The sequence below is a fragment of the Halictus rubicundus genome, chromosome 5, assembly GCF_050948215.1.
Source record: "Halictus rubicundus isolate RS-2024b chromosome 5, iyHalRubi1_principal, whole genome shotgun sequence".
NCBI lineage: Eukaryota > Metazoa > Arthropoda > Insecta > Hymenoptera > Halictidae > Halictus > Halictus rubicundus.
In genome coordinates, this window is record NC_135153.1 from 16,619,151 (window position 1) to 16,643,398 (window position 24,248).

General features: G+C 41.4%; 1 protein-coding gene across 2 annotated transcripts in view; it reads right to left on the minus strand.

Moving 5' to 3' along the window:
* Positions 1 to 24,248, minus strand: part of Sli (slit guidance ligand) — a 689,366-nt gene that overhangs the window by 30,374 nt on the left and 634,744 nt on the right. For both annotated transcript variants that reach the window (XM_076788604.1, XM_076788603.1), the window contains 8 exons: positions 15,430 to 15,501; positions 14,561 to 14,704; positions 3,670 to 3,741; positions 2,835 to 2,906; positions 2,301 to 2,514; positions 1,472 to 1,635; positions 199 to 270; positions 15 to 86 (listed from right to left, as the gene is read on the minus strand). In XM_076788604.1, coding sequence (XP_076644719.1) covers positions 15 to 86; positions 199 to 270; positions 1,472 to 1,635; positions 2,301 to 2,514; positions 2,835 to 2,906; positions 3,670 to 3,741; positions 14,561 to 14,704; positions 15,430 to 15,501 — 882 coding nt within the window. The remainder of the gene's footprint in view (positions 1 to 14; positions 87 to 198; positions 271 to 1,471; positions 1,636 to 2,300; positions 2,515 to 2,834; positions 2,907 to 3,669; positions 3,742 to 14,560; positions 14,705 to 15,429; positions 15,502 to 24,248) is intronic.

A 24,248-nucleotide genomic window follows, 5' to 3' on the forward strand; every position in this document is an offset into this window, starting at 1 on the left:
GGTTTCGTACGTACAGTGATTTCAGGGATTTCAGTCCGTGGAACGCATCCGCCGCCACTTTTTTGATCTGATTGTTGCAGAGGTCGCTGCGAACGGATAAATGAAAGAATATCAAACGTTAAACGTTATCGGAGCGGCGCAACGGCCGCGATTTTAATATGCAACGCCAGAAACGGATAAATTGCGAACGTCACTCACATGCTGCGCAGCTTCCGGTACGGGGAGAAAGCTTTCGGCGGGATCTCCGTGATGCTGTTCTGCTCCAATCGGCTGTGAACGATTCGAACAGAGAACAAATAAATTAACAAATCGCCGATCGGCGCCGTACGTTTCGATTCCACCGAGCAACAGTTGCCAAACGATTCCGATTTTTATTGTCGCTTTCGAGAGCGTTGCGATCAACGAATCGATAAGAAAATTCACGAAACTTTGTGCCATATTTTCCTAACCCCTTCCACTACGATTTAATTCATAGCGCTTCTAATTAGAATTTTTTTGGCGCTCACTAGTTTACTACAATAGTAATTTATATTTATTCTGCGCCTATGTTCGCTGTAAAAATCATCAAAATTTAATTTCAAAGCTGACCTAATTACAGTTTTTTTGGCTCCCACTAGTTTCCTACCAAAGTGATCTATATTTATTCTGCGAATATGTTCGCTCTAATGGTCACATACTAGTAACAGAATAATCAAAATTTAATTTCAAAGCTGACCTAATTACAGTTTTTTTGGCTCCCACTAGTTTCCTACCAAAATGATCTATATTTATTCTGCGCCTATGTTCGCTCTAATGGTCACATACCAGTAACAAATTCATCAAAATTTAATTTCATAGCTGACCTAATCAGAATTTTTTTGGCGCTCACTAGTTTCCTACAAAAGTGATCTATATTTATTCTGCGCCTATGTTCGCTCTAATGGTCACATACTAGTAACAAAAGTATCAAAATTTAATTTCATTTCTATCCTAATTAGAATTTTTTGGCGCCACTGGTTGCCAACAAAAATAATTTGTATTTATGGTACACCTATTTTCGCTTTAATGGTCACACATTGACGACAGAAATTACAAAATTTAATTCACAGCTATACTAATTAGAATTTTTTGACGCACACTAGTTTCCTAAAAGAAATATATTTATGCTTCGAGCTTTGAGATGAGCAGAAATTTATTCTTTAACTATTATCTTGAACGAAATTATGGCGGTTCAAATATCGATAACTTCAATCAAAAAATTTCGAGAAGAAACAAAAAGGAAAATCGGAGCATTATCGCTAAAAATATGAACAAATGAAGTGCATTTGCTGAAAAATTCCGGAGTGACTGAAACATCGAGGTCCCCGGTTAACTCGGCAATGGCGCGCCGCGTTGGCTCGGTTAATTGCAAAGTTTCCATCAATATCGCGTCTCGAACTCGGAGATTTGGCAACTGTGCGGCGACGAGTAGGAGACAATCTCGTTTACGAACAGGTCGATGGTGTCCTCGGGAAGGTGGGTGGGCACTTTCGTCAAAGAATTCTCCCTGCAGTCGACGATACCATTAGCGCATTTGCACGGATGCGGGCACTGCGGTTCCGCGCTGCATTCGGATCCTGCGCGTTCAACCGGCCCCGAACACTTGAACTCGTGCTCCTTTGTGGGAACGCAAGAATTTTTCCGTCAAAGAGGAACGCCAGTTCGAAACTCTGCTTAGGTGATAATACGGCAGCCGTGACCGTTCTAGTAAAGGTTCGAGAGCCGCGACGTTACGTGAATCATCGAGCGAGATAGCAGCCCGGTGTTTAATTAATTGGCCGCCGATAAAGTACCGGTCGACGTTTCACCGACTTTTTCTTAATAAATAAAATAGAACTTTCATGCTGCGGCTACTTCGCGGGCTTGTCGGTCGCGAGATTGAATCGAAGAAATTGCAACGAGAACGCTGCGGAAAATGTTGTTCGAACTATTCCTTGTGGTTCGCATTTAGCAGATTCAATTAAAATTATTTCAAACAATCGACCAACAAACACTCTAGACACCATAACGATGTTTACAGTGCTATTCAATCTAATTCATTGCGACGAAAGTAATTTTTAAACACTACAAATATATAGGAAAAATTGTATAAAACTTTTAGAAAATTGATTTAGATATATAAAGAAAATATCATCAAGATCTCCTATATCTTTCAGGTGCGTATTAAATTTGTTTACGCGAAATTTGAAATTGTTGAACGAGGAAGATGAATTTCGTGCGTGTCTCGTGAGTAAATGATGTTTTGACAGAAAAGAGTGATAATTGTTCAGCGATATGCGTACCTCTAGATCGGCAATACTTCGATCTTTCAGCTGAATCGGTGAGGCGCAGCGTGTGTGTTGGCCTAATCGAGGATGCGTTTTGAAATGACGTGCCAGCCAGGCCAAATGACAGTCGCAAGCGAGCGCGTTGTCAACGAGCTTCAGCGTTCGTAACTGCGACAGGCCGTTCAGCATTTCCTTCCCCAGCGTTGTCAATTTGTTATTATTCAGCATCCTGCGAATAATAAGTAGTAAATATCGAATACAAATGAAAATACATCAATCGAAGTACGACAGTCGTCAATAATAGTTCGACTTCACCTCGGGAACCCAGAAATTTTCAACTTTTTAAAGTAATATTGATATAACTTTTGAACCGGTGAATTCCTCGCCTTAAAACTTCGGCTTTTGGCATTTTCTCGTCAACATCTGCAGGATTGTATAGTAAAAAGTTTAAAATTTCTGGGTTTCCCAAGTGAAGTTTAGCCCAGTTTATCGATTTCGTGTGGAATTTCGTGCGGAACAAATTTCCGGACGAATGTTTCGTTCGCTTACAGTATTTCCAGATCCTTCAGTTCTCGTATCGACGCCTCATCGATGCAGGTCAGCACGTTGTTGTCGAGTAGCCTGGAAAAGCGAATGATTTATGAGAGAGACGTCGGCCCCCCGGGTTCCACACGGTTAAAATTTAAACGGCGTTTTATATCTTCGTCGAGTTTACGTTCGATTTTGCATCAATAAGTGACGGGGCATTCGGCTCGCGAGACAGGGCCCCGGCCTCTTTTTATATTTTTAATATCACGGCAGAGTCGATGGGCGGATTCGAGGGGAAAAAAAACCGTCGCACTATAAAAAGCCGGTACAGCTACAGGAACGGTAATTAATTATGGACCGGCCCGAAGAAGGCAGTAAAGCAAGAAAACCGAGTGCCGCGAGAACGAGCTTCGAAATGTCCATTTTATATTCCTTCGAACTATCTTTTTACGCCGGCGGAGAATTTTAAATTAAAGTGGAATTAGCTTGTCTCGCATCGACATGTCCGACCAGGCCAGGATACGCTACTGAACCGGGAGTGATATCGTTGACCTATTCCACTAGCTTAACTCTTTTTCTCGCGTGCGACCCTCCAATTATACCAGGGAAAATCTTCTTCAATATTTCGACGAGTCTCCTGTAAATACATTACTGCCGCCAGGACGGCTTTATACGCATCGGTTGCTCGCGCAGAAATTGTTAAACAATAAAGCTAAACATCGACGAGATACTCGAGAAACATTTCCGGTTAGTTCTAGAAAATTTTAACAAAGCCGAACAATGCTCTTATATATTTTTATGAAAGCATAATTTATGAGGGTCTAAATGTTCAATGAAAAAAGAGAACGTTACTTACAGGTATTTCAGGGACGAAATTCCTCTGAGCGTCTTTGGTCCGATAGTGGTGATTTGATTGTTACTGAGATCCCTGAAACAGAGAAATAAACAATTTTTTGTTAAAATAGCTCCCCTATTTTAACCAGTTAGCTGTTTTGGACGAGTATACTCGTCGTGAAGAAATGGCAATATTTTGTTTTATGACGAGCATACTCGTCGAAACCGCTATACGGTTTATTGTTACGACTCAACTTAGGTACACATTTTTCAAAAAGGTCGAAACAGTTAACTGGTTAACAATAATAATTTGGTAAAATTTTTTAACGGATTAAAAATCGCCTAGAACTCAAGCACTTGGTTAGAAACATATTATTTATAGACTCGTGCCATTTTGCGCGAGATAAATGTTGAATTGGTCAACACACATTGGACCCGAGTGACCATTTTTCGCCCAGTTATAGCGATCGAAAAATTGTTTTAACTCCACACGTTGTCGGCTAACATTCGATTTTTGAGCCTCAAGAAAATGGCTGCTCGTCGGCAACGTTTCTGAATGTTCGCGACGCGACAGGGGAAAAGCAATCTCGGCTTCGTCGTCGGCGCGTGGCAACAAGACAGTCGATTACATAATCGAGAACGAGTCTCGAAGAAACCCTCGAAGACATCGGGGCATCGATCAATTACACGGCGGAGTTGCATGGTAATGGCCGGTGCGTCGACCTTTCGAACTTCCCTCTCGACAAGCTTGCACACACAGAGAGAGAGAAATAGAGAGAGAGAAAGAGAGAGAGAGAGAGAGAGAGAGAGAGAGACGCGTTGGCGTACTTTGTCCCAGTCAGCGTCGAGTTCGCTCTACATTCTCGGTAAATTATTCAAAAAGTTGCCGAGTGTCACCGCGATCCTACGGATCCAGTGGCACTGCAGCTCCCTGGGAAATTGCGGCCGGCTCACGTGTGACCGTGTGCACGTGCACCGGTCACGTGGCCAGACTATGGATTTCTTTAAGGTTTCACGGGGTCGTTACACCGGTAAAGAGTGACCATTTCCTACGGAGCTCACGTGACGGCTCGGTTTCCGCGAAACCGAAGACCCGTTTCCCTCGTTTCCACCGTTTTCCCCATTTTCCACCACCCGAGAGCTGTCCTGATGAATATTCAGCGGAAGTTTCGCCGGCCCCGCATCCACGTTTCATTCATGCCACCTTTAACCCACTGGCGAAGGGTTTTTCCACCCCCCTTTTTTTCGGGGAACGTCCTGTGCAATTTTTATGCCGAAATTCGAGAAAATGGTACCGTTTTAAAGAGTTCGTTAGCGCTTGCAGTTGGGTCCTTTGGGTACAATTTTTTCCGGTCTCCATTTGGCCATGGTCTCAGTGCTTGTGCGACTATTAAAATTAAAAGTTTGGAGCTGCCTGTAGTATTTGGAGGAAAATGGCACCTTTTTTATATGTCTGCTGATATTTTATATTATTGGGTTCTGTATGATAACAGTTTTTATGGAATATTTGTTCTATTTTGCGAGCAATTGTGGAAATTGAAATTTAGTAGCCGTCTGCAATGTTCGTCATAGAAATGGCAACTTTTTGAGAGATGTCTGTTGACATTTGATATCGTTGCATTTCTTGGTTAAATTTTTGGATATCATCTTCATTCTAATCCTCTAATTAAATTCTTCTTCTTTATTTAGTAAATATCTACTTGTGCATGCAATTATTATAATTAATAGACTGCGCATCTATATGCAAAATAAAAATTGTTTGCATCAATTGCAAGCGAAACTAATACGTTGATATTCTTAAATATTGTTTATTGCTTGAAATTCCTTCTACTAATTTTTCTCGCGCATAAAACCCGCAGTCTAATAACTAGAAACGAAAATGGGGAAAATGGTACTTCCCTAATCGCTCCCTAATGAACGAACGAATTAACGTATAATTTCCCAAGTGGCCCCCATAACAATTTAAAGATTGCTGTTAAAGCAATCCAAAAAAAAAAAGAAATTTGAAAAAAAATTTCAAACCCCTCAAAATTCAAATTTCCGGGAACTTACAATCAATTTCATCTCGAAACGCTCAGAAGCGAATGTTACAACAAAAAGTGGCAGTTAAAATAATAGCGATTCCGGTCTTACATTTTACCATAGGAAAAACCACGAACAAACGCAAGAGACTTCCGCTCAACTCGCGAAAAAAAGTGGTATTAATTACCGTGTGCCATTTCGCACGAGTTTCTGCTTACACAGAACCGGAACGCGTAGAATTCCGAGCTCGGATTTAATTTTTTGCGCAAAACCATCCCCCGGTAAGAAACTTCGATCCTTTTTTTCTTTTTCTTTCTCTTTTTGGCGAAACACAGCTTTACGAGCAGCCGGCAGAAAAGAAATTCAAGACTGAATGGAAAAGATACGCGCGAGCGCGGCGGGTTTCACGAACCGAACGCGCGCACTTCCGCGTGTGTATATATGCGCGTGTGTGGGTGGTATGTAGGCCATCGTCTGAAAAGTTTATGCGATAACCTCTGTCCTGTATTGTAGTGACGAGACAGAATCCGCAGACTTTCACGAACAGCACAGTCTGCGCAAATTCCCAGCGGAACTGTCAAACATCTCCAAACAATGAATTGTTAATTAATAGTCTCACGGGGAATACGTCCATTCAGAATATTGAAATTTTATAGATAATTCATAAATACATTCGTCTACAATTTTTACAAGTCATTTTACATTGTTCGTGCAAAATAAAAACTGTTTATATAAAAATTGAAAGATGGTCTCATCCCTTAATAATTTTGATTTTTAGGTTTTTCAGATGTTTCACTATTTTATATTTCACTCAGAAAATCTATTCATAAATGCATGGAAATCCGACTTGTGTACCAATTTTTCTTTTTTTCCAAACATCCAGTCGAAAAGTAGGTTAAACTTCACCTTGGCAACCCAGAAATTTTTAACTTTTTACTGGATAATCTTGTACATCTTGACGAGTAAATGCCAAAAATCGTAGTTTTGACGCGAGGAATTCGCTGGTTCAAAAGTTATGCGTGGTCAAAGCTGATGGGAAACATCGATTTTTGGTATTTTCTGGTCAAGATGTATAAGATTGTGAAATGTTACAAATTTCTGGGTTTCCAAGGTGAAGAATATTAGAATGAACATCTTGGCGTACCAAAAGTTGCAGAATCAACAGTCCAAAAAATCTCAGAAAAAGGAGTAGAGACAGGCTCGCGAGTGACGAAGGTTCGTCAAGTAATGAATATCTCCGGTCAGATCGAATATCACTTAATTCGCGCGTCAGGACGTTAATCCTCGGAAACAATCGCGCGTGGGCGCAGTTTGTTGGAATGCCCGATGCATCGGGGACGTCATCGTTGAAATGATTCCCGATGATCTCGCGGAGACGTGTACCTCGCCGCGGATGGGTCGTCCCCCTTTCGGCGAAACGTGTGATTAACCCATCGCTCGTACGTAGAAAGCCGCGGAGTTTCCGAGGTGGTATAAGAGGACGAAACTCCTCGCCTGGTAATAAATGGTTTGACACAATGGAAAGGGGCGCGGACACTCCGGCTGATTAGTATCACTCCGTCGTGTAAGCATATTGCGCCGGTTTGAAACGCGATACCCCGGCTACGCTCCGTGGCAACGTACAAGCTTGTATTTACGACGCAATAACATTTGTTCGCTGTACACTTAAGCCGATAATAACCGGGACAAACGTTCCACCGTGTCGCTTTGACAGCGGCGGACGCGACGCGCTGATTTAAGCCGCAGGAACGCATCGTTCGCGAATATTTACGGCCGCGTACCATTTCGTCGCGAATAAGACGGACCGATTTCGACCGGACCGAGGATCGGTGACCCGTGAAACGATATCTATGGCATTCCGCGGACCGGAATCATTGCCGGCGAGCTCGTGCTACACGTGTGTCGACCGGCCAGGATTGTTGTTACCGGTTGTAACCTGGCCCCGGAGTTTTTCCACTAACATTTACAGGACGACCAGACGTTTTGTTCGACGCTGCTACTACTCGACATTCAATGCGACTGCTTTCAGTGTGGGTTGACTCGTGGCGAGACTACGTTTGTTTAGGGTGGCTGCAGGGAGGACGATCCGAATACAGTGAATTCTCGATATATGTCAACTACGTCAGGTATCGTCCAGGAGCCGTGTTATGCTTACCGAGACCTCTCGAGCTTCGCGGCCCCTCACGGGGTATACCCCGCGGTAGTGCGGATAATTTCGCGACATTTATCATCCAGGTCTCGGCGACATATACAGAGAAATCACTGTACCGAGTTTCATATTTTCGAAATATTTGTCACGGTTGATGCGAGTTTCACTTATTTCGTTCGAAGAATAGATTGAGGGGAAGGATCAAGGAGAAGGGGGAGTGAATCTCTGGACATTTATCACCCAGGTCTCGGCGACATATATAGAGAAATCACTGTACCGAGTTTCATATTTTCGAAATATTTGACACGTTTGATGCGAGTTTCACTTATTTCGTTCGAAGAATAGATTGAGGGGAAGGATCAAGGAGAAGGGGGAGTCAATCTCTGGACATTTATCATCCAATTCTGGGCGACATATATAAAGAAATCTGGGTTTCATATTTTCGAAATATTTGACACGTTTGATGCGAGTTTCACTTATTTCGTTCGAAGAATAGATTGAGGGGAAGGATCAAGGAGAAGGGGGGAGTCAATCTCTGGACATTTATCATCCAAGTCTGGGCGACATATATAAAGAAATCTGGGTTTCATATTTTCGAAATATTTGACACGTTTGATACGAGTTTCACTTATTTCGTTCGAAGAATAGATTGAGGGGAAGGATCAAGGAGAAGGGGGGAGTCAATCTCTGGACATTTATCATCCAAGTCTGGGCGACATATATAAAGAAATCTGGGTTTCATATTTTCGAAATATTTGACACGTTTGATACGAGTTTCACTTATTTCGTTCGAAGAATAGATTGAGGGGAAGGATCAAGGAGAAGGGGGGAGTCAATCTCTGGACATTTATCATCCAATTCTGGGCGACATATATAAAGAAATCTGGGTTTCATATTTTCGAAATATTTGACACGTTTGATACGAGTTTCACTTATTTCGTTCGAAGAATAGATTGAGGGGAAGGATCAAGGAGAAGGGGGGAGTCAATCTCTGGACATTTGTCATCCAAGTCTGGGCGACATATATAAAGAAATCACTGTACTGGGTTTCATATTTTCACGTTCGATACTATTTAGTTTCACTTATTTCGTTTGAAGAATAAATGAAGGGGAAGGATCAAGGTGGAGTGAATCTCTAGAGGGGTAAGCATAGCAAGGTGGGGAAGGGAAAGAAATGGAAGTCTACTTAGAACACAAAGCCACTAGCTATGTCCACTAGCTATGAATACGAAGGTAATGTTCTTCTCGACCCATGATTTTCAGCAACCCGATAACGAAAAGTCGCGAGGGAAGAAAAATATCGCGACTCTTATGATCCCGACGCTATCAATCCGTTCTCGTTTCAGCCGGGCTCTTATCGCGCTGGCACAAAGCACAGTGGCAGCAACATTCGGGATCGAGCTGCGAGGAAGAGGAGGGCCGAGGGTCCAGAAGGTCCTTTTGTTAGTTCCAGTGAAGGAGCGGCTACGTCGAAATTCGGTAATTGCTTTCTGGATTGGCTGGAGCGCGGTGGGAGTTTAATCTGTCGGTCTCACGCGCTCCGAAATTATTGAAATACCGACGAATTTATTTTACGAAAGAGAGATGGAGAGAGAGAGAGAGAGAGAGAGAGAGAGAGAGAGAGAGGCAGCTGGATGCGGAAATTTCACCACGGAAAATAATAGAAATTCATTCTTCCGCGATCTTGCCAGCCGCGGCCGACTGAAAAACATCGCCCGGGGCAACGGGTTTTCAACGCGACCGAGCGAATGAAAACGTCTCGCATCATTTGTCATTACTTTGAGCCGAGCGCCGTTGCCATGCATTTATAAAATTCCGCCGCGCGGCGCGACCGCGACGTTCTAAAGCGACTCCTCCGCCCGGAATAAAATCTGTAAAAAGGCCCTCTGAATAAATACAGTGGCCTCGCATTCTTTCCCCCGCTCGAGCTGTATACCTGTTGAGGTGGTTTTCTTGCGGTATTATTCAGCTGAATACGTGAATAATTTATTCTCCGGTTTATTTATGCGTTTAGAGAATATTTCTCTTTCCGTGGCATGCTGCTGAAAAATCCGGCGGAACGGCCGAATCAAATAGAAAACCACTTCTCGGACTCGCGTATATACCGTTGCATTGTAAAATGCAACGTATTCGAACTACGCGTCCGTTCATTTTCTTGCGGCATTGACTTCATATCCGAATACATGAATGATTTACTCGGGGCTTTGTTTGTGCGCTTAAAACGTTCTTCCTACACGAAGATTCGGCACAAACGAAAAGGAAAAGAAATTCCGAATTAATGTGCTGTTTCGTCGCGCTTATGTTTGATTTTGTGTGTGAGAAGAATTTTTTGAATTCATGGTAGAATTGTTATGGTACGTACGGTCATTTCTACCAAAGGTATAAAAAAAAATTTATTGACACTGCAAAGCGGTGCATTGAAGAGAAACGTGATTTCTCGATATATGTCGCCAAGGCCTGGATGACAAACGTCGCGGAATTGTCCCCACTACCGCGGGGTATACCCCGAAGCTCGAGAGGCTTCGGTAAACATAACACGGCTCGGGTATGTCTCCTGGAGGACACATGACCCTGGGAAGACCCGTGTTGTTGACATATATCGAGAATTCGCTGTATTCAATAAATCTATTTTTTTGAGTACGGTACCTGGTGGTACAATAAAAAAGGGGGTGATTTCGAAATACGAGTAAAACAGCAGTGGAAATAGTGTTAAATTTTATAGGCGCCGCAACTGCAGAACGGTGCGCATTCGAGCAATGCATCCGGCGCAAACACGTAATCGCAAGCACGGGGAAGAAAATAAGTGGAATGCTGGTGGAGCTGGCCGCATCTCTCTAGCGAACGAAGGGCTTAGAATTTAGATGCCGAGGGGATCGCCGGGAGCCAACAAAGTCTGAACCGTGCGAAAGAAAGAGCCCGGTGGGTTCAATCTCCCGCAATACCTGCATCGCTATCAATAGAAACATTCTGCCCGTGGTCGTACCAAATTGCCCGTTCAAATTAGGAACTTATCATGATCAAGCCGCAACAGCAGTTCGAAATGAAACTGGCAGCGCTAAGAGCCTCGTCTTCCTTTTGCTCCGGGCTTGTCTACGTGGTCGAAATTCGGTAATTGCTTTCAGGATTGCCTCCGGTAAGCAGAGAGTCTAAATCTGCCAGTTCTTGCTACACGTTCGCGGCTCACAGCTTCGGAATACCGTGTCAGCGACGCGATATTTCTTCCTTCTCTCACCGCCCAGATGAAATCCTCCTTTTTCTCCTCCATTCCGCTTCCTCCATCGCGCAGGGCTCCGTTCAAAATATGCATCGATCTTCCGAATTTTATTCGGGATCGCAAAGTTTCGAACGTCAGCGTAATATTTCGGGAACACCGGCCCAAAACTTTTCAGTCGAATTCGCAAAAATGGCGAAGTTACAGGTCGCCCAAGGTAATTCAAAAACCGGATCGATCGCGCACATGCCCTCGGGAAAATGGCTGCCACGCTCTTTCAGCTCGAGCTATCCAGCTCAAATTTTTAGCAAACACTATTCAAACGTCATACAATAAGACGTGCGTATTGCTTTTTTGAAGGAAATACAATTTTATATATAAAAAGAATCATTGAATTTCTCCTATTTTTGAATTGTCCAAAGATATGTTCCAACTAAAATGGCTGCCACGCTCTTTCAGTTCAAGCTGTTTGGCTCACATTTTTAGCAGGTACTATTGAAACATCATACAATAAAACGTACATATTGTTTTTTTAAGGAAATACAATTTTATACATGAAAAAAATTTATTAAATTTCTCCTATTTTTAAATTGTCCAAAGATATGTTCCAACTAAAATGGCTGCCACGCTCTTTCAGTTCAAGCTGTTTGGCTCACATTTTTCGCAGGTACTATTGAAACATCATACAATAAAACGTACATAGTGTTTTTTTAAGGAAATACAATTTTATACATGAAAAAAATTTATTAAATTTCTCCTATTTTTAAATTGTCCAAAGATATGTTCCAACTAAAATGGCTGTCACACTCTTTCAGTTCAAGCTGTTTGGCTAAAATTTTTGGCAGGTACTATTGAAACATCATACAATAAAACGTATATGTTGATTTTTTAAGGAAACACAATTTTATATATAAAAAAAATTATTGAATTTCCCTCATTTTCCCATCCTAGACGTTATTCTAGTTAGAAATATCAAGCTCAAATTTTTAGCAGGTACTATTGAAACATCATACAATAAGATGTACGTATTGCTTTTTTAAGGAAACACAATTTTATATATAAAAAAAATTATTGAATTTCCCTCATTTTCCCATCCTAGACGTTATTCTAGTTAGAAATATCAAGCTCAAATTTTTAGCAGGTACTATTGAAACATCATACAATAAGATGTACGTATTGCTTTTTTAAGGAAACACAATTTCATACCTAAAAAAGATTATTGAATTTCTCCAATTTTTGAACTCCCCTCCTACTTTGAAACGCACGCAAACCCTCAATTCGAGAGATACAGCAATAGTTAATTAAAGATTGTGGGGTATCCGGCATAAATTCGCAGCTCGCAATCTTCGGGATACCGTATCTGAGGTATCCTCGTTTTTTTCAGCCTCCTCCGCCAGTGTCCGTGGCCACTATTTCCTATTTTTGTTTCTCATTCTCGTCTCGTCTAGATACTCTGACCGTGGTCTCTCTGGCGAGCATAATTACAGGCCACGGGTCCCGAGCCAATGGATGGTCAACGGTGAACCGTGCACCGAGACCCCTAACCTATCATCGCAAACGTCTGGGTTAACTCGTGCATCGGGAACAGGTCCTGGCGGATGCGGCAACGCGAGACGCGCAACGCTATCTGTTTAAATAAACCGCGGAGGATCCATTATCGTGACCGACCCGCGCCGTTGAAAAACCATCGACTTGCTATGCATTTATGTGCGCCGTTTCATTTCGAGGGAATTGCCGCAGAGAGATCCCCTCGTCTGCAAGATGGCCGCCGGGAGGACGCGGAACGTGTGTTCAACAATCTTGTCAATTCATTTTCATTTTTGCTCTTGCAAAAATTCTTCGCCGCAATAGTTATGGAAAGTCAGTTTCTTAACATAACTTGTTCGGTTCTGTTTAATCAAACACGATGAACCAGGTAACTATTTTATTATCAAAGAAGATTCGCGTCCTCCTGATCAGTTCGGATAATCGAGGTTCTACTATATCGCGGATTAAACGAGTATGGAAGCTTCGAACTGTACCGTGTTTGGTATCGTTTTAAGCAGAAAAATGTCGCGAATATGTCAATAAAAGTATCATGAAAAAATAATGAAAGGCAAGAAAGTTTTGGCACCTTTTTTCTTTTGTATGTTCATCGCTGGCAGTGAAAAGGATTAAGATGGGCATGAAGACGAAGGAATGTGGAAACTGTACATACTCAAATCGTCAGTATTAGTCTTCCAGATGAACGACAATGCCTCTGACGTTCGAAAGAAGCTGAAGAGAACCTCCTCGTCCAACAAATCGTCTCTTTCAGGATTTCGTGAACAGAAAGGCAAAAGACGTTCAGAAACCAAAGCATCTGGTGAAAGGGAGGCTTCGCGCGGGAATGAAACGGTTACCCAGCATCCTCCACGGTAACCCCAGCTCCGGGGCACCCAGTTATCGGCCCGGGGGGACACAAAGAGGCCGCAACACTTCATCCGTCTTCCCCGAAAACGAAAATGAGCGGATCGCGACATCAGAAGCGGGCTTCTTCGAGGAAGATCGAGCACCGTCTGAGAGGAATGCGATCCGCCGATTAACTGGAAGGTCGGTCTCCTCGTTTCCCTCCGGCATTCTTCCCGATCCTGAATCTCAATCAACCGGTGGTTAGGGGGGACGAGCGAAAAAAGAAGGTTCCATCGGGATCGAGAGGAAACAACGCGGTGCTTCCGCGTTTTAGCTCTCGATCGGGTCGAGAAACCCGGGGAAAAAAATCTTTTCTTTCGTTTCTCGCTGCCGAGGCGATTCGAGGGTGTGTGGAGGGGGAGGGGGTGTGTACGAAAAGGCGAAACAAAAGGCAGACGAAACGAGAGGCGGGAAATGGAGATGGGCCATCTATCATCCGGAGAAGACGGCACTCTCTGCCCTCGGACACGTAACCTACAGTCGCTGATGATAAGGCCGGGATCAGCCAGCTTACAAAAGGACGTATTATGTTGCGAGCTTCGGCCAGGTTCTCACGGGCATCCGGACGCCTGATAATCCTTCATCCGCCGCGGATAAGTCGATGGCCCCGGCAACGAGAGAAGCCTAACTGCAGAAGGGTTCCGAGGAACGCTCCGCCAAATAGCGAGGAAGCGTAATCGAGGCGGGCGAACCAATTCCGGCGAAACTTGTGCGGGAGAGATGGTCCTTTTAAAAATGTTCATTACGCCGGCCATCATTTGTAAACGAAGACAGCCGATATTTGCGGAAAATGAAATTGCAACACACTGGAGGGAAATAGAAATTTCTTTTCTGTCTTAATAGGTTTGAAGTAATGTAAGAATATTTTTCAAGTTCTTCTAATATTTTTACTGCTTCGCATCATAACTACCGATTTTTGTTAGAGATGCATAATATACACTTACAATATTTTTTTCATATTTTTCGGATGCTTGGTTCGCGTTTAAAATGTCCTCGTAAACGAAAAATCGAGAGTGTCTCGCGCTACAATAGTCGCATTCGATTAATGCGGAGGCACGGGGGAAGCGGAAGCATAATTTCATCAAAATCTGCGATACTTACAGGCGCTTTAAGTTCATCATGTTGCTGAATAGAAGATCGGGCAGGTGACGTAGCTGGTTATTATTAAGGCGTAGCTTCTCGACGCCTACTAAATCCTGGAACGCGCCCCTCTCGATGGTGTGAATCTGGTTATTCGATAGCCAGCTGCAAGAGAAATATAAACCAAAATGCACACAGAAACTTTATAACTATTATTTTATCAGAAAATAATAACTCAATCCAAAAGTGGTGAAAATCAATATTTCTCTGTTTGGTTCAACACCGCCATTTTCTTTATGCCTGGAAAGACTAGTACTTCTCTGTCGTTTATAACTTTCTCGAGAAAAAAAATTTTCATTATTTTACTTTATTCTTAAATATTGATACTAGAGAAATAGGATTTCATTTGAGTTAGGTAAATAACTGTCGGAAAAATTTGGCGTGTAATAACTTTGTAATTACAATTCTAGCGTGGAAACCCCCATTTTTGCATTAAACAGTTCAGGTAATAATAAAACAAAGCGAGACGAGTAATTCTGGTAATCACAAAGGCGCGAAGCAAGCTGTAATTATAAGATTTGACGATACTCCAAAGAAACAGCGCGCAACGATTCCCACGGGCACCCTCGAGCACGTCAAACACCGCGAGACCCCGAAAATTACGCGCAATGAAATGTTCATCCCCACTAAATTTCCATTTTCTTAAAACAATACAGTCCGTCCCGAATTTCCCGCAAACTCGTTAACATTTCGCTCCCAGAAGGCTGGGAGTCGCGGCAACGTTGAATTCTATTCGCAAACGTGGCCGAGCACAAAGCCAACACCGGCCCGGTGTTGGTAAAGCCGCCCTAACTCGCTTGGTTACTCAACGAAACGGATCGTCTACTCACAGGACGCGCAGCGTGGCCATGTCCTCGAAGTCCGTCTTGAATATCACCGAGATATTATTCCCTTGGAGTTCCCTGGAACAAAGACGAAATACAAATTAATATCTGCTCGATCAAACGCTCATACAGTTACTACAAGAAGCGTCTCAATAGTTCCCAATTTTTCAGAAATTATTGAAACTGCAACGATCTCTTAAATTCGTTCAAATTGATTTTTTTAATTCATTTCACAAACTATGCCTCAAATCTTTGCAAATACATTTATTTTATAATGCGTTTATTTTCCTCTAGAATTTTTTGCATTATGCAGCCACCGGGAAATCGGAGACGCTTTCTGCTCCAAAATGTTACAAATTAAAACGGATCTAAAAACATTGAAAAATTTTTCTCGTGATTGAAACCAGCCTGCATTTAAAGATCGAAGCTTCAATCAGTCTCTAAAACTTGGTCTACGATTTTCTGACATCGATTTATTGGGATCCGCGTTAATCCCAATCGCGAAACAAATTTTTTGACAAGTTTATAAAATCCGGAGAATACAGTAATTTTGCGAAACAGTCAAACTGTGACTTTCGATCGCAGTTTCCCTTGCTTCTGGTGGGTAGTTACTTTTCCACGTGGGAAGAGAGGGCTCTGGAACTAATTCCGTTTCGACGAGTTCTCGCTCGTGCCCGGTCGCAAGTCCTCGTATTTATTCGACGCGAATAAGTATTTCTGTTTCCCGGTCCGGCAAATATTTGTCTCGCGAAGCCGGCCGACACAAAGACCAACCTTCGGAGGATTTTTATCGCCGAGCCTCTTTTTTCCTCTGGTTTTATTTATTCGTTCTTTTTTTTTTTTTGTTGTTTTTCTCGTCTCCCGTCCCCCCCGTCGTTCGAAACGTTGTCGCCGTTTACGCGCCCGGTCAAAGCGAAACCCCCGAACGACCAACCCCGTGACTGCGTAATGAGTCCATCGGCCCGTGAATCGGTATTCGGCCTGCCCACGGTTTATCGAACGGTTTGTCGCTTTATATTCCGACGATTCTGTTTGAAGGCGATCTCGCCGGGCGTCGTTTTAGAACAGTTTGTTTCCTTCCTTTGTTGACCGTTTTTCTTCGCCCGGATTGTCCCCGCGCTACACATTTCGATCATTTTGCCCCGACGAATGCAAATCCGATTTTTCTTGTCCGCGTTGCCGATTCGACTCCCTCAAATGTGATAAATACATTTTTTTCGGGAATAAATATACCACGGATTTGAGGGATAAAACTTCCTCCTTGGAACGATCCCATAAAACTGGATGTACGATTTTTTCTGGACATTTTACAGATCTTTGAACTGGTAGAAAAATGTTAAAGCGTCTGACCTGTTGCCTCATAAAAATGACGAGATTTTATTTAACACTACGACCACGATTGAGACTGCAAAGACGCATTAAAGGAAAATTATTGCAGTCTTTTATATACAATCCTGTAGATTTTGCTTGAAATCGCTCAATTCTACGAGCGTATAACTTTCGAACGAGTGAGCTCCGAGCTTTAAAATTTGCATTTCTGGAGTTTTCCCGTCAAAATCTACGGGACTGCGTGAAAAAGAGTGCAAAATTTTTGGTCCCAGAAGGTGAAGTTTATCCCATTTTTCTTTTTAATGTACAAGTAACTGGAGGTACAATGTAAAAGAGTTTGATACTTCAAAGAACAATAAGTGAAAATAGGTACGGTGGGAATACTGTTGAGCATCGTACGGTTCTTATCATGAAATGAACTCTAATCGAGTATTCAATCATTTCCCACGAAAGCAGCTTTGTAATTTCAATAATAAAAAATCTGAACCCGGTCAATTGGCCAGCGCGGACAGACTCATCGTCGAAGAAGGCGGGTAGACACTTTTCACGAGTGATCATCGAGCATCATTATGCCAGTGGCGCGCCATAGTAACAAAGAAGCGTGAATTCTTCCCATGGAGAACGTGAAGGGGACGTAAAGGGGGTAGAGCCGTCAAACACAGCCGTCTGCCGCCCCCATCCAGCCAAGTTATTAAGGCCTTATTAAATTGGTTCCTTTTTCCTCCAGGAAGTTTTTTACCTGACAAAAAGACGGCAGACGTAGAGAACGAGTAACGAGGCGAAGCGAGGCCTACTCGTCAACTTTCGCCTCGTACGAATTCTTTCGGCAGCGTTCCACCCCCTTTTTCTCATCTCTCTCCCTGCTCTCTCTCTCTCTCTCTCTCTCCCTCTCGCTCTCTTTTACTTTTCACTTCTGTTCTCTCTATTTTCTTTTTCGTGGACGCGACAACGGGCAACGCGGAACGTAAATTATTTCCTCGTTTTCGGCGGGCCCGACACGCCCCGGTTCAACGACGGAACGAGACGGCGAACTGTTTTTTAGCGGCTCTTTTAAGCCTTGCGTGAGATTTTAATTTCACCCTCGGCGGCCGCGTTTCGGATCGCGTTTCTTCTTTTTCCCTTTTCCTACCCCACTCCCACCCCTATTTTTTCGTTTTCCTTTATTTTTCGACCCTCTATTTTTCCGTCGCCGGGCATTGTCGCCGCGCTTTCCCGTCCCTGGCGGAATAATTGCGCGACCAGAAACGCCAAAGCACGCTTCGGAAAAGTGGAAGAGAAATGTTGTTGCAGACCCTGCAGTTCAGGGGTTGCCTACCGAATTCTCTGCCGGCGCCATACAGCAATGTATCTACTTACCGTCTCATCATCGGAATTAATCAGACTGCCCCCAATTTGAGAAATTTAAAATCAACTGATGATGAGACGCGGAAACTGGAAAAATATAGACTTTGTATCTCTTAACTTTTGTAAGACTTCGGCATTATAAGCTTCTTTTATTTTTTAAAATTCGGTTTTGGATCTAAAAATTCTGAAAAAATTCACACACGTGCATTCTAGTCACTAATATATGCCTGATTTTTTTCAGAATTATCAATTGTACAGGGTAAGAGAAATGACCGAAAAGCCTGATTTTCTTTGTTACCCCGTTGCTACCCCCCATGTCGACATACAGGGTTGAAAATTGGCACAAAATATTTTCTTTGAATAAGCTATCGAATGGCCTATGGCAAATTCTTTTATTTGACCTGCTCAACCGGCTACACCCTTTCAAAAACTCAATTTTGTTAGAAATGCATGAGATTCTATCTATGATTTTAGTCTAGGTATCATGTGTTCGGATAATCGAGGCTCTACTGGATCGTTAATCGAATTAGTAATTCCGCTCCGAATTGTGTCATATTCGGTCAGATTTCAATCAGCAGAATGTCGCGAACGTGTTGGTAAGAGTTTCATTAAAAAACGAGCAGTCCAGCCGTCATGTTTGTCGCGGGACGTTGAAGTCGTAATTCCAATGTCAGTACTCCAATTCCTGGATCTCGACCGTAGCGCTGTACAATTGCGGCAGAAGAGGAGCTTTTAAAAAATTAATAGAGAGAACCGTGGAAATGTCTAACGTTAACACGGATTAATTTCAAAATAGCGGGCGAGAGAACGAACGGTCTAATTTTATTTTTATGTCAGTGGAGCAGGTCTTGAAGCGGGGAATTTTATTTAATGCCGGTTGCTTCGAGTCCTTTCTTGAAAATGTACTTTCCTACTTGTTTCTGTATTGTAGTCGAAACTTTTATGGAAAGTACAGAGATATAACAGTGGAGATGATTCGAAATTTAAACGGTCGCTTTTATGGACGGATTTATAGAAATTTGAGTTGAATTTTTGTTAAATCTGACGAAAATAAAAAATTTTAAGGCATCATTTTAGATATTTTATTCCAGTGAAATATCACAAGTGATGCGTAAAATCTAGTGTCAACATTAGACAGTTTATATACTAATTTCTAGAAATTTTAAGGCATCATTTTAGGTATTTTATTCCAGTGAAATATCACAAGTGATGCGTAAAATCTAGTGTCAACATTAGACAGTTTATATACTAATTTCTAGAAATTTTAAGGCATCATTTTAGGTATTTTACTCCAGTGAAATTTCACAAGTGATGCGTAAAATCTAGTGTCAACATTAGACAGTTTATATACTAATTTCTAGAAATTTTAAGGCATCATTTTAGGTATTTTATTCCAGTGAAATTTCACAAGTGATGCATAAAATCTAGTGTCAACATTAGACAGTTTATATACTAATTTCTAGAAATGTTAATGCATCATTTTAGAAATTTAATTCCAGTGAAATTTCACAAGTGTTGATGCATAAAATCTAGTGTCAACATTCGATATTTTATATAGTAATTTGTAGAAGTTTTTCTACGCTCTTATGTCAGAGGTTTTCTGATATTGCAGAGAAAATGAAAATCTTAGTACGCAGTGTTGAACATTTTATTATACTGCGATTAGAAATAGAAGTGCCATTGATGCAGAAAATCCGCGATCTAGTCATAAATTCCTGTGTCACGATAGTGAAAGTTGCTGTTCAATATTACACGAGAACGTGTGCGTATATTTACCTCCAGTTACTAGAATCTAGTGCCTGTCTTGATCATGTTCAAGCTACTGAATAAATAACTTTAGTGGAAGAAAAACTCCCATAACTTCGATTTCATACATTCGTGCGGCAAAGTGTTTGTAAAACGAGCAATATAGAAAAACCAAATAAGAAACATTGGAAACAGTCGAAAGATTCAATTTCCACATGCTATTTCCATTTTATAAAAATAATTAAAGAATGACAAGAGTTTGGCTGTATTTGAAAAATTTTGTTTCACATAAAAATCGCCAATTAGTTTAATACATTAGGAGAAGCACACTTAGATGTCCTGACACCACATTATAATAGGTAAAATAAATCAAAAAATATCCAAGTGTTTTTCTCATAAGAATATAAATGACTAGACAGCAGATCCTTATTTAAAATAAAAATTTTCTACCTGAATTGCAACAAACTGGAGTGAAATAAAAATTTATTTTCCTTTTTAATATGTTTAACAGCTTTAAAATAATGTAACAATATTGAACAATTGTTCTGATATTTTTACTGTTTCAAATTACTCCTACTTATTTTTATCATTCTTAGACGAGCAAGTCGAAATTACTTTTAGAGGGCATATTAATTACATTTAAAAACATACTTTTACGAGAATTTCATGCTTGTCTAATGCAGAAAAATTTCCCCAAGAACTGCCAAACGCACTCGATCATCCACGAGTGAAACAAATCGATCGCGATGCTGCATAATCGACTAAATTCTACAAAAAGCTAATCCTCGACTCCACGAACACTCATATCCGCCTATTTACGATCAAAGCAGCGTGGAAAACAGAAATCCAGATAGAAATGTATTTCAAGAGCTCTCGGTCAAATTGAAAGATCAAATCACAGACACTCGATTCTGGTGACCGGATCGAGCCGCGATCCGTTGTCGATCCTGGAAAAACCTCCCCGCCGATGGAGAAAAAGCGAGAGTGGTCGGCGCCGAGCGTTCAAAATGCAATCCTCTTGATAATCGCTAAATGAAAAAACGTGTTTCGACGGTGGGTAAACAGGCGGGGGTGCAGGGCGTGAAAATAAAAATCGGTGGAAGGAAAAATCGGCGAGAACCGGGGCGACATCGATCAACACTTGTTTCAGCGCGACTACTTGGCGTGACTTTTCGCTCTTCCCCGTGCACACGAAAATCGCCGCGGAAAAGGACAACGCAAACTTTCCCGCACACGTGCCCTCTCCCCCATCGCAGGACCGTTTTCCAATTTCGCCCTCGAAAAAAAAAGCTGCCCGCGCCTCTGGCCTCGAATTTTTTCCCATCGACTCCCGTAATTTTTGTTTAATCGAAAAACACACGCGAGCTATCGCCACCCGCGACCTTTCTCCGACACAGGCCTATCTGTCGCGGAGATTTTTTTTATTTGTTTTTGTTTTTCTTTATGCAACAAATAAATAACCAGCCGCGATTCGCGAACGGTGGGAAACGTACGCGCCGGTATTAATAGAACGCTGCGTTTCATTGATTCCGCGAAAGAACGCTTTTGCGGTCGGCAGAAATCAGCCACTGGTGCAGAATGTTTGCGAAATTGATGATCGAATGACGCCCCGCTCCGTTTTGCTGCCTTAAAATAATTATACCATTAATATTCTACAAATGATTTCATTCGTTCTCTATCGAATGCGGCAACTTTTAAATATAAACGCTCTCGTAAACAGTTTCTGAGGAAAGATTTCAACCGAGAATAATTTTGCAAACAACCCCTACCACATCGCAAATTTTCCACAGGAGTTCCTGTCCATGAAATGATTCTAATTCTGTTTTGCTCTGCGCTACCTTGAAATAATTATACCATAAATATTCTACAAGCGATTTTATTAATTCTCTGTCGAATGCAGCGATTTTATATTTAAAACTTGGATTTTTTATGGCTTCAGATGAAAGATTTAGACCGAGAATAATTTTGCCAACAACCTACCACAAATTTTTCACAGAAGGTCCAGACCATAAAATAAATCTTGACACAAAGTAAAATTATTCCTCCCTCACTACCTCGAAAACAAACTAGCGAAGTACTGCACCTAATTTTTCACTTGAAATCGCTACATTTGCCTAACCCTAAAATAAACGAACCAATTAAACATGGAGTACATTCCTCGTAATTTTAGAGAAGCGTACAAAAAAAAAATGTTCCGCTCGCCTCCGCGTTAAAATCGCACATAACATTCGCGATTCTTCGCACGGTCTTTTGACCATGCGCATTATGCAGCGAAGGTACGAGATTCCGCCGCGAGCATGGAAAGTAAAATATTATTCTACGAAGGTTCAATGGAACAGAAATAATTCGTACTGACACCGCAAGTTTTATAGTATCGTCGTACAATAATATTATCGCGGCGCATTAATCACGGGCGCGGGTCCTCAGACTTTTATTAGCCCGCGAATTTCAATGATTTCACCATTATATTAATCGAACAATGGGGATTATTCATCGCCGAACTTGATAAATACGAAGCAGGGATCGCCCGCGAATAAATTTGTTTCTCGAGGATTTATTTAATTGAACGTCTGACTCCTCCCTTAGCGAAGTAATTAAAACGCGTTACACTATTGTGCCCGTAATTCACCGTGATAGCGAGCACAATTTGCCGCGATGTCGGGTTAAAGTAATTTGTCTTTCGCTATCTTGTCGTCGAATGATCCTATTGTAATGTTCATTCGCGGGGAATAAGTAACGACTGCGAAGTTTAATCTACTTATTGCAGCCGGTTTCGACTGGTAATTAATTCACCGTTAAAGGCAACTTATGGTTGAAGTTGCCGGCTGCCAGGCAACATAAAATATGACGTTAGCTTAACGGAGCTGCTCAAATTAGCATTCTCCTGCTGTACGCGAAATTATTCAAGAAAATCCACATATTATAAAACGGCAGTCGAGCTCTCGTATCGCTGGCAAATTTTATTTGAAAAGAAAATCTCCCCCCCCCCCTCTCTTTCTTTCCGTGCGTTAAAAGGAAATCTTTGCCGTGCACTTTTGCACGCAAAAAGATGTCGATGATTAAAATTGAACATATTTCCCGGCACAGTTCCATTGCGTGCAAAGAAACGGCGATACAGAGGAACGTTATACAGGATGACCCATTTTTCTTTCATCAAAATGTTCGCCGACGTTAGCCGGACTCCTTTCAAGCTTCTATCGGGGCAGCGACTAATAACATCGTGTTTCACATATTTCCCTTTAATATACCGAGCAAACTTTTTTAATTCTGTTATGGGAGTTGTAATGCGGTCGAGTTCAACCTTTGCATACTTCAGTTCCGCCGCTGCTACTTTCCTTCCCCGCGCTCTTTTATGTCATTGAAAGCTACACCCTCGGTCTTCCGCTTCATTCTGGTAACGCGGAATCGCTGCTCCGCGAAAGGTAATGAAAATTTTCTGAGATACCGTATTACATTCTTTTACCGCTCCGCTTCGCATTATTAAATGCTCGCGGCTCCTCTGTGCGGTCGCCGCTAAAATAATTAATTTTGTCAAGTGCCCGCTTATATCTCCGAGCTACTCGTGTCTCCTGAGCAGTTAAAGGTCACTTTAAATGGTTCAGGGATTCTTTCCAACTATATATATTCTTAAATCACAACTGCCGGGGCATTCTGCATTTTTCTCCTATGAACTTCAACATTTCTACCATTTCCAAAATATTCTGTAAATCAATTCTACATTTCCACGACTTTTAGGTCATCTTACATTCCACGACTCAAATGTAATATTTTTTTTTGGCTACGACTTCTATAATATTCTGTATCTTTATGAAGTCTGCAATATTTCATATGTCATTTTTACAACTTCTGTAATATTCCATGTCTATCATTTCTATAATATTATTTATAAATCCTACATTTCTATGACTTTTAGATCATCTTATATTCCACGGCTCAAATATAATATTTTATATTGGCTACGACTTCTACAATATTCTGTATTTTTATGAATTCTATAATATTTCACACATCATTTTTATAACTTCTATAATATTTCATATGTCTATCATTTCTGTAATATTATTTGTAAATTCTACATTTCTATGACTTTTAGATCATCTTATATTCCACGACTCAAATGTAATATTTTGTATTGGCTACGACTTCTATAATATTCTGTATCTTTATGAAGTCTGCAATATTTCATATGTCATTTTTACAACTTCTGTAATATCTCATGTCTATCATTTCTATAATATTATTCATAAATTCTACATTTCTATGACTTTTAGATCATTTTATATTCCACGGCTCAAATATAATATTTTATATTGGCTACGACATCTACAATATTCTGTATTTTTATGAATTCTATAATATTTCACACATCATTTTTATAACTTCTATAATATTTCATATGTCTATCA